The 11,929-nt window shown below is 38.3% G+C and overlaps 1 protein-coding gene across 2 annotated transcripts in view; it reads right to left on the bottom strand.

Annotated features, from left to right (window-relative positions):
* Positions 1 to 11,929, bottom strand: part of LOC118973376 (NF-kappa-B-activating protein-like) — a 30,498-nt gene that overhangs the window by 4,399 nt on the left and 14,170 nt on the right. The window contains exons 5-8 of one of the 2 annotated variants that reach the window (XM_073227739.1): positions 5,062 to 5,125; positions 3,752 to 3,861; positions 3,582 to 3,657; positions 1,907 to 2,056 (exon numbers count right to left, since the gene is read on the bottom strand). In XM_073227739.1, coding sequence (XP_073083840.1) covers positions 1,907 to 2,056; positions 3,582 to 3,657; positions 3,752 to 3,861; positions 5,062 to 5,125 — 400 coding nt within the window. The remainder of the gene's footprint in view (positions 1 to 1,906; positions 2,057 to 3,581; positions 3,658 to 3,751; positions 3,862 to 5,061; positions 5,126 to 11,929) is intronic. The other variant, XM_073227740.1, reaches the window with a different exon arrangement.

Below are 11,929 nucleotides of genomic sequence, written 5' to 3'. Positions count from 1 at the left end.
ATGCCTGGTATTGTCTGACTTTTTGTCTCTCAAATGGGTGTAAAACGGTACATCAGTATGCTCTTGATCTTCATTTGCCATGATAATGAGTATTTTTTGTATATGTGTAGGCCATATATATTTCTTCTTCTATCGAATGCCTGTTTGTGTCTTTCTCTCATTCTTCTTTTGAGTTATTTACAGGTACTCTTTAAAGATTCTCAGTACTAACTCTTTATCGGTTGTGTGTACTGCAAGACGTTATCCTAGCTTGGAACTCATCTTTTTACTTAAGATGTGTTTTGATGAACAAAGTTCTTATTTTTAACGTAGGTAAATTCATCAACATTTTATTTTGATCAGTATATGTTTTATTGTCTTCCTTAAGAAATGCTTTCCCACCCCAAGATCTAATAGATATCTGCTCATATTTCATACTAAGAGTGTTACAGTTGTTTTGACATTTAAGTCCTTCAGCTGTACTGATTTTGGTGAGGGTTCTACTTTGTTTTCCATATGGATAACCGTTTTTTCCTCCTCCATTTACTGAACATACCTTTCTTTCCCCACTGATCTGACACGCCATCTCTTTCATACAACGATGTTCCATACACGTATGGCTCTGCCTCTGGGCTCTGTATTTCATCCCACTGAACAATTCGTTTGTTCCCTCCATGCTTTCTAAAGTGCCATGTTTCATAATAGATCCTCATGTCTGGTAGGGCAAATCTCATCTTCCTATTCTTCTTCAGAAGTGACCTGGCCAATCTTCTTGACTCTCTGGTCTGATGTATCAATTTTAGAGCCATCTTATTAGTGCTTTATAGTTTTCCCTACAGAGGCGTTGGATGTCTTTTGTTAAGGTTTATTCCTCAATCCTTCATATTCTCTGATCCTATTATAAATGTTTTCTTTTTACTTAATTACATTTTCTAGTTGTTTGCTGGTGCACAGAAATGCAGCTGATTTTTGCGTTGGATAACCTTATCCTTATACCCAACCATTTGTTACTCCCTTCTATTATTTATAATTCATCTGAAGATTCTTTAGGATGTGTCTATGAAAAAATCCATACTTCCTACGTAAAATCATTTTTCTATGCAAAAAATCATTTTCACAAAAAATGAGTGTTTATATCGTCCTTTCCAATCCTTATGGCTCTAATTTATTTTCTTATCCTACTGTGCTGCAACTCAGATGTAACATTTTCAAATATTGTTCCTCAGAATTCCAAGATTCTGGGGTTGCTCCACGGGTTCTGCACACATTTGCCTCCAACGTCATTTAAAAATAGTTACCTACTTTAAAAGCTCATAAAAATTTTAAAAATCCAAAATTCAGTTTGATTTTGGTCCTGATGCCCCATCAGTTCATTCTTCCTGTCCCTCCTGGTACTTTGCTTTTTCTTCCATAACTTTATATTCATTTCCCCATGCTGAATCTGATGTCTGTCATTACCATTTTCTGCTCTCCAGTCTCAGTGTCCACAGACAACTACAGGGTCCATGTTCTCTGACTCCACAGAGGACTGGAGGCAAACTCAGAAAACAGGAACACTGACTTACGAAAATGCTTTCCTAACTACCAGAATGCCACATTCCTCATAGGGCAGTGACAAATACCTGAATTTAACTATATCCTCAGAGGATAAACTGTCTAAACTAAAAGACAAACTAGGAAAGGACACTGGAAAGACTGATTCTTTGAAGCTGGAGATACAGCTGAGTTTGAGGCAGAGGGACATACATATTTGGAATTTTAGACAACCACGTTTGTAACGATAAAACCAATACTAAACTAATATCTATGTTCTACTTTTCATTTGGAATGGTCACTTAATGAAAATCAATCACCAAAATATAATTCTGGAAGTAAGAAAGAGGAAAAGATCTAATCATGGAAACTGACCTCAATGGCAAGGACATACCTGCTACCACTCATTACATAGCCCGAGCGCTCAAATGATGCAATCTCTTCACTTGTCAAGCCAATTTCACCTCTTCGTGGGATACGTTTTCCAGCTTTTACATATTCAGCCATAGCTGCACCTTCACCAGGTAGCAGGGCATGGCCATAGCTACAAAGTAATTCAGAATTCAGAAAAGGTTCATTACAAAAAGGTGATCTTCTACACCAAAAAATACCCCCACTTTCTCTCACAAAACAGTAGGAATAACTTGCTGAGAGGCAGCATGCTGGGAAACCCAATATTACTTTACTTTAATTAGTGAACATTGCACTGTGACCTATATAACTATCCAGAAATACAGACATACTTTGGAAGAACAAAAGAACTATGGTAGTGAGAGTACAGATTCATGGTTTACAATTGTGGATCAATTTATCCCTACAGACCATGAGTTTATGGCTTCTGCCTCTAGCGAATTCCTTTTCCCTTAAAAAAAAAAAAAAAAAAAAAGTAAAGAAATAATATATCTCTGGAAGCAACCAAAGTGTCCATCAACAGATGAATGAATAAAGAAGATGTGGTACATATAGACAATGCAATATTATTCAGCCATAAAAAAAAAAAAGAAAGAAACCCGGCCATTTGCGACAACATGGACAAATAAGCCAGGCAGAGAAAGACAAATACCATACGACTTGTCTGTGGTATCTAAAAACAATACAAAACAAAATGAACAAAACAGCAGTAGACTCAAGAGACACAGAGCTAAGTGACTGGTGGTTACCATGGGGGAAGGGTTGGGGTGGGTGAGTGGGGAGGGTGAGAGAGAGAAAGGGGCACAAAAATCTCGATCATAATGTAAGTAGGTCACGGGGATGGAAGTGCAGCATGGAGAATACAGTCAATGATTCTGTAACATCTTCCTATGTTGACAGATAGTAACTGCACTAGTTGGGGTGGGGATTTAATAATGTGTGTAACTCCTGAAGTACTGTGCTGTATACTTGAAACCAACATAATATTGTGTATCAACTATACTTCAATAAAAAAAGAAAAAATATATCTCAAATCTACATACTTTTTAGACTTATAACCAATAATAATGCTATATAATAACAACTATCTATTAACGTTCATTCAAGGGGACTTTAAAAACTACCATCCCTTCATTTAATTCATTGAACACTTCTTGAATACCTATTAAACTCAAAGCTTGTAATACAAAAGTAATCTCTGTTCTTGTGGAATTTACATATTAATAAGGATATTAACAGCAACACAAAATAGAATATACAATACACTGCACAAAAGAAATAGAAAATGCCGTGAAGACTACAGGATTGAAGAGGGGTAGGAATCCCACCTACTTGTGGAGGAAAGGTACTGGGAATCTGCACATGCCCCCTCCTTTTGAAAAGGGCTTTGAAGGAAGGTAAGGATTTTAACAGGACGAGATTGGAGGCAGCAAAGAATCCAGGGGCCGGGAATAGAAGGGAAGGCATGTTGGGAGAAGAAATAAGGTGAACAAGGCACAACGTGGGAAAGTGAACAGTAAATACAGGGAAGTTTTAGTTCTGCTCAGTTGGAACCTGGGGTATAAATAAAGGAGTAGAAGGAGATAAGCTCAGAAAAGTAAGTTAGGTGGTTATCTTGGGGAAGGTACTTTAGATGTTATAAATACACTGTTACTTACTTCAAAGGTTTATCATCTTGAGAGGCAAGTGTTTTTGGAGCCTCTGGGCCAATTAAATCTGAGGGTTCTTCAGGCTCTGCATGAAAGATGTTCAGAAACATACTCACACTTTGATTACTCAGTTAGTATGCTTTCTGGGTTTTGAATCTGGGTCTATTAGAAGTACCTACTTGATCGATCCTTCCAAGGATACTCCAGAAACTCTTCTTGAGAATCTTTAGAGCTTGAATCACTGGAATCTTTTCTGCTCTTCTTCGATTTCTTTTTCTTGTATTTCTTCCTGTAATGATTATAATTTGATAGAAATTGACTTAATATTCCCATGTTAAAGGCCATTTCATTTTTTCAAGGCAATGAAAAGACTGATTAACATGATTTAAATTCTCATCTTATTCAAACTTGTTAAAGAATTTTGCTTAAAAAATTTTTCTATTATTTAACTAAATCATGTTTCCCTATTAAAAAGATCCCTACAGGGACAAAGGAAATACAATTTTCATGTTACAGAGAGATAATACAAATAAAGTGTTTGAAAAACAGCTTTTACCAATTTGAGCATCAATAATTTTAAGTGTAATAGCTTAAAAATATATCAAATGTGTGTTCATAATGATATTGAAAAAACCCAAGTCGCTATTTTGAAAACTCATAAAAGAAAAAAATTTTTGAAGTAAGCCAGTATCCTGCCCTTCTTTTATAAACTATTATTTCGAGGTAACCAAATAGCCGAGGGTAGGCTCCTCTTATAGAATTATGCTACCTAATAAATGAAGAATGCAAGCCAGAACTAGACCACCACCGTTTTGCAATCCCACTTAGGCAATGACCATCAATGGCTGTTAATATGACAAAAAGAGACAACCAGACATTATTTTCCTCCTGATAGAAGTATACAATACCACCCAAAAAGTATTCCTGCCAAAAACTCACATCTGAACCTCATCAAGTCTCTAGACCTAACTATCAATCTATAGGAAACACAAAAGACAGAGAACGTGTTAAAAGGACACTATAAGAATACGATCAGCAAAATCCATACTGCAGGAAATTCTAAGGTAAATGATTTGGTTTCTTCAATGAATACAGTGCAGGAACAAAAAGGGTAGGGGAACTTATTGATTTAAAGAGATGTACAAGATACATCAACCAATGGCAATTTGGATCCTGATTTGAATAAACTGGACAAAAAACTGATAACTGACAAATTACTGTTAAATATCTCAGGCATGATAATAGTACTATGGTTATGGTTTTTTAAAAAAAGAATGTCTATCTTTTAAAGAAACATGCTGGTTTATGGATGAAATGATAATCTGGGATTGGTTTCAAAATAATGGGGGCAGTGGAGACTTCCCATGAGTTGATAATTATCAAGCTGGGTGATAGTTACATGGGGGATCATCATATTATTTTCTGATATCTTACATAATTTTATATATATTTGAACTTTTTATAACAAAAATTGAAGGAGAAAACTGACGATTTGTGTTTCTTCTTCTTTTCCTTTTTCTTGGCTTTCTTTGCTCTCCTTTTTGCATTTTCATCTGCAAATTAAACCACATTATAGTTAAAAAAACTAAACTCTAAAACCCAAAAACTTCTGAGTAGATAAATATCCTACTGCCCTATTTGTTGAAATAAGAAATTATTTCAAACATTTATTGCTACTCATCACGAAATGTGTTAAGTATTGGGGACACAGAATTAAAGTCACACTAAGTTTTCAGTGATATAGCACGTTATTATTAATTTTATCGTATGAGATAATAGTATTGTGATTAAGTAGGAAATGTCCTTGTTTTTTAGAGGTGTTTATAGAAATATTTAGGATGGGATAGTGATATTTGTAATTTACTTTGAATATCTCCACAAAAAACTCACATTTGAAACAAATATGGTAAAATACTAACAAATGTTAAACCTTGGGTGCTTTGGGCACATAGAGGAGTCTCAAAAGCAGGCTGATTTGGGGAGGGTGATTGAGGAATGGTTGCCCAGGAAAAGGCGATTCTTAAGGTAGTTCTTTTAAACATCAGTTGTTTTACAAAAGCAACACACGCCCATTGCCAAGATGAGTAAGCCAAGCCACATGCAGGGAGGGTCTGGTGTCATAGGCAGACAGACTCCCTGTACCAAGTAACAGAATCAAGAGAAAGGCCATGGAATATTGAGGAGACAGAAAGTAGTTCTCAGGCTACAGGATGCTGCAAGAGAGAGACCCAGGTCCATGTGATTACTGAGGCATCGGTCGGGGCCCAACTTCACCCTGACGGCTATGGAGAGCTCCTGAAGGACTTTAAGTAGGGGACTGACCTGCTCAGATGTGTGCTTTCAAAAAGTTCAGTCAAGAGAGGGAGACAACATGGCAGTCTGCGTAGAGCAGCAGCAATTTCCTCCGAAAACCACATATATTTTTGAAAATACAACAAATAACAACTCTTTCTAAAAGAGCGACCAGAAGACACAGGACAATAGCGAGACTACATCCACATCTGCGAGAACCCATCGCCTCGTGAAGGGGCTAAGATATAAGCCGCGGCCCAGAGGGACCCAAGCGCCCCTCACCCCAACTCCCGGTGGGAGGACAGGAGTCGTAGCGGGGAGGGAGAGGGAGCCCAGGACTGCTAAATAGCGAGCCCTAGCCATCCGCACCAGAGCGCAGACACAGTGCATGCGTGGGGTGCTGGAAACTAGGGAAACAGGACAGTAAGACCTGTGAGCGGGTCCCTGCAGCCGGCGACCCTGGGACAAAGAAAACCGAGTGCTTTTTGAAAGTCTTAAAGAGACAGGGACCCCACAGCTGGATGGAAGCATCTTGGGATACTTAGCCTAGCAGCTGGGAATCCCGGGAAACTCTGGGCACCCTAACACCCTGTGCAGCAGGGAGGCTCGGAGACTCCTCACGGATATAAACAGCCTCCCGGCCTTTTCCACTCCGACGCAGCTCTGCCAGATCGGAACAGCAGACCCAGGCAGGCCATGCCAACAGCAACCTCGGAGCTAAACTCCACAGCGGCCCGGCAACAATCAGAAGCCCTGTCTGTATGCAGCTGCTGAGCACAAGCTGCTAGAGGTCACTGTTCTCCCAGGAGAGGAAGGCCACAAACCAACAAGAAGGGACGTTCTCCCAGCCATCACTTGCGACAGCTCCGCAAACTATCTCTATCGCCATGAAAAGGCAGAAGAATTTGATAGAGACCAAAATCACAACCCCTGAAAAGGAGATAGACATAACCAGTTTTCCTGAAAAAGAATTCAAAATAAAAATCATAAACATGCTGACGGAGATGCAGATAAATATACAAGAGCTAAGGGATGACGTCCAGAGGGAGATTACAGAAGTGAAACAATCCCTGGAAGCATTTATAAGCAGAATGGATAAGATGCAAGAGGCCATTGATGGAATAGAAACCAGAGAACAGGAACACATAGAAGATGACGCAGAGAGAGATAAAAGGATCTCCAAGAATGAGACTTTATTAAGAGAACTGTGTGACCAAACCAAAAGGAACAATATCCACATTATACGGGTACCAGAAGAAGAGAGAGAAAAAGGGATAGAAAGTGTCTTTGAAGAAATAATTGCTGAGAACTTTCCCAAACTGGGGGAGGAAATAGTTGCTCAGACTACGGAGGCACACAGAACTCCCAACAGAAAGGACCCAAAGAGGACAACACCAAGACACATGATAATTAAAATGGCAAAGATCAAGGACAAGGACAGAGTAATAAAGGAAGCCAGAGAGAGAAAAAAGGTCACCTACAAAGGAAAACCCATCAGGCTATCATCAGACTTCTCAACAGAAACCTTACAGGCCAGAAGAGAATGGCATGATATATTTAATGCAATGAAACAGAAGGGCATTGAACCAAGGATACTATATCCAGCATGATTATCATTTAAATATGAAGGAGGGACTAAACAATTCCCAGACAAGCAAAAGTTGAGGGAATTTGCTCCCACAAACCACCTCCACAGGGTATTTTAGAGGGACTGCTCTAGATGGGAGCACTCCTAAAAAGAGCACAGAAAAAAACATCCAACATATGAAGAATGGAGGAGGAGGAATAAAAAGGGAGAGAAATAATCATCAGGCTGCGTTTATAACAGCTCAATAAGTGAGTTAAGTTAGACAATAAGGTAGTAAAGAAGCTAACCATGAACTTCGGTAACCACGAATCAAAAGCCTGCAATGGCAATAAGTACATACCTTTAAATAATCACCCTAAATGTAAATGGCCCGAATGCACCAATCAAAAGACAAAGAGTAATAGAATGGATAAAAAAGCAAGACCCATCTATATGCTGCTTACAAGAGACTCACCTCAAACCCAAAGACATGCACAGATTAAAAGTCAAGGGATGGAAAAAGATATTTCATGCAAACAACAGGGAGAAAAAAGCAGGTGTTCCTGTACTAGTATCAGACAAAGTAGACTTCAAAACAAAGAAAGTAACAAGATAAGGAAGGACACTACATAATGATAAAGGGCTCAGTCCAACAAGAGGATATAACCATTATAAACATATATGCACCCAATACAGGAGCACCAATATATGTGAAACAAATAGTAACAGAATTAAAGGAGGAAATAGAATGCAGTGCATTCATTTTGAGAGACTTTAACACACCACTCACTCCAAAGGACAGATCCAACAGACAGAAAATAAGTGAGGACACAGAGGCACGGAACAACACACTACAACAGCTGGACCTAATAGACATCTATAGAATTCTACATCCAAAAGCAACAGGATACACATTTTTCTCAAGTGCACATGGAACATTCTCCAGAATAGACCACATACTAGGCCACAAAAAGAGCCTCAGTAAATTAAAAAAGATTGAAATCCTACCAACCAACTTTTCAGACGACAAAGATATAAAACTAGAAATAAATTGTACAAAGAAAGCAAAAAGGCCCACAAACACATGGAGGCTTAACAACATGCTCCTAAATAATCAATGGATCAACGACCAAATTAAAATGTAGATCCAGCAATATATGCGAACAAATGACAACACAAAGTCCCAACTTCTGTGGGACACACAGCAAAAGCAGTCTTATGAGGAAAGTATACAGTAATCCAGGCATAATTAAAGAAGGAAGAACAATCCTAAATTAATAGTCTAATGTCACAATTATCAAAATTGGAAAAAGAAGAACAAATGAGGCCTAACAGCAGATGGAGGGACATAAAAAAGATCAGAGAATAAATAAATAAAACTGAGAAGAATTAAACGATAGAAAAAATCAATGAAATCAAGAGCTGGTTCTTCAAGAAAATAAACAAAATAGATAAGCCTCTAGCCAGACTTATTAAGAGAAAAAGAGAGTCAACACACATCAACAGAATCACAAACGAGACAGGAAATTCACAAGAGACCCACAGAAATACAAAGAATTATTAGAGAATACTATGAAAACCTATATGCTAACAAGCTGGAAAACCTAGGAGAAATGGACAACTTCCTAGAAAAATACAACCATCCAAGACTGACTCAGAAAGAAACAGAAAATCTAAACAGACCAATTACCAGCAACGAAACTGAAGTGGTAATCAAAAAACTACCCAAGAACAAAACCCCTGCGCCAGATGGATTTACTTAGGAATTTCATCAGACATACAGAGAAGACAAAATACCCATTCTCCTTAAAGTTTTCCAAAAAATAGAAGAGGAGGGAATACTCTCAAACTCATTCTATAAAGCCAACATCACCCTAATACCAAAACCAAGCAAAGACAACACCAAAAAAGAAAACTACAGATCAATACCACTGATGAATGTAGATGCAAAAATACTCAACAAAGTATTAGCAAACCAAATTCAAAAATACATCAAAAGGATCATACACCATAACCAAGTGGAATTCATCCCAGGGATGCAAGGATGGTACAACATTCGAAAATCCATCAACATCATCCACCACATCAACCAAAAGAAGGACAAACACCACATGATCATCTCCACAGATGCTGAAAAAGCATTCGACAAAATTCAACATCCATTCATGATAAAAACTCTCAACAAAATGGGCACACAGGGCAAGTACCTCAACATAATAAAGGCCACATATGATAAACCCACAGCTAACATCATACTGAACAGCGAGAGGCTGAAAGCTTTACCTCTGAGATCGAGAACAAGACAGGGATGCCCACTCTCCCCACTGTTATTCGACATAGTACTGGAGGTCCTAGCCACAGCAATTACACAAAACAAAGAAATACAAGGAATCCAGATTGGTAAAGAAGAAGTCAAACTGTCACTATTTGCAGATGACATGATATTGTACATAAAAAATCCTAAATACTCCACTCCAAAACTACTAGAACTAACATCGGAATTCAGCAAATTTGCAGGATACAAAATAGACACAGAGAAATCTGTGGATTTCCTATATACCAACAATGAACTAATAGAAAGAGAAATCAGGAAAACAATTCCATTCACAATAGCATCAAAAAGAATAAAATACCTAGGAATAAACCTAACCTAGGAAGTGAAAGACCTATACCCTGAAAAATACAAGACACTCTTAAGAGAAATTAAAGAGGTCACTAACAAATAGAAACTCATCCCATGCTCCTAGCTGGGAAGAATTAATATCGTCAAAATGGCCATCCTGCCCAAAGCAATATACAGATTCGATGCAATCCCTATCAAATTACCAACAGCATTCTTCAATGAACTGGAACAAATCGTTCAAAAATTCATATGGAACCACCAAAGACCCCGAATAGCCAAAGCAATCCTTAGAAGGAACAATAAAGTGGGAGGGATCTCGCTCCCCAACTTCAAGCTCTACTACAAAGCCACAGTGATCAGGACAATTTGGTATTGGCACAAGAACAGAGCCCACCAGTGGAACAGAATAGAGATTCCAAACATTAACACAAACATATATGGCCAATTAATATACAATAAATGAGCCATGGACATACAAAGGGGAAATTACAGCCTCTTTAACAGCTGGTTTTGGCAAAACTGGACAGCTACATGTAAGAGAATGAAACTGGATCATTGTCTAACCCGATACACAAAAGTAAATTCAAAATGGATCAAAGACCTGAATGTAAGTTATGAAACCATAAAACTCTTAGAAAAAACATAGGCAAAAACCTCTTGGACATAAACATGAGTGACTTCTTCATGAACTAATCTCCCCAGGCAAGGGAAACAAAAGTAAAAATGAACAAGTGGGACTATATCAAGCTGAAAAGCTTCGGTACAGCAAAGGACACCATCAATAGAACAAAAAGGAACCCTACAGTATGGGAGAATATAGTCATAAATGACAGATCTGATAAAGGGCTGACATACAAAATATATGAACAGCTCACACACCTCAACAAACAAAAAGCAAATAATCCAGTTAAAAAATGGGCAGAGGAGCTGAAAAGACATTTCTCTAAAGAAGAAATTCAGATGGCCAACAGACACATGAAAAGATGCTCCACATTGCTTGTCATCAGAGAAATGCAAATTAAAATCACAATGAGATATCACCTCACACCAGTAAGGATCGCCATCATCGAAAAGACAATCAACAACAAATGTTGTTGAGGTTGTGGAGAACGGGGAACCCTCCTACACTGCTGGTGGGAATGTAAATTAGTTCAATCATTGTGGAAAGCAGTATGGAGGTTCCTCAAAATCCTCAAAATAGAAATACCATTTGACCCAGGAATTCCACCTCTAGGAATTTACGTTAAGAATGCAGCACTCCAGTTTGAAAAAGACAGATGAACCCCTATGTTTATCACTGCACTATTTACAAAAGCCAAGAAATGGAAACAACCTAAGTGTCCATCAGGAGATGAATGGATAAAGAAGAGGTGGTACATATACACAATGGAATATTACTCAGCCATTAGAAAAAAACAGATTGTACCATTTGCAACAACATGGATGGAGCTAGACGGTATTATGCTCAGTGAAATCAGCCAGGCAGAGAAAGACAAGTTCCAAATGATTTCACTCATATGTGGAGTATAAGAACAAAGGAAAACTGAAAGAACAAAACAGCAGCAGAATCACAGAACCCAAGAATGGACTAATAGTTACCAAAGGGAAAGGGACTGGGAAGGATGGGTGGGAAGAGAGGGACAAGGGTGGGGAAAAAGAAAGGGGGCATTATGATTCGCATGTATAGTGTGTGAGGGGCACGGAGAGGGCTGCACAACACAGAGAAGACAAGTAGTGATTTTACAGTATCTTACTACGCTGATGAACAGTGACTGTGAAGGGGTATGTAGGGGGGACTTGGTGAAGGGGGGAGCCTAGTGAACATGATGTTCTTCATGTAATTGTACATTAATGATACCAAAATAAAAACTAAAT

This window comes from Manis javanica, chromosome X (genome assembly GCF_040802235.1).
Source record: "Manis javanica isolate MJ-LG chromosome X, MJ_LKY, whole genome shotgun sequence".
Taxonomy (NCBI): Eukaryota; Metazoa; Chordata; class Mammalia; order Pholidota; family Manidae; genus Manis; species Manis javanica.
The sequence above is the reverse complement of the archived record's forward strand: the minus strand, read 5'-3'. Positions and strand labels throughout refer to the sequence as shown.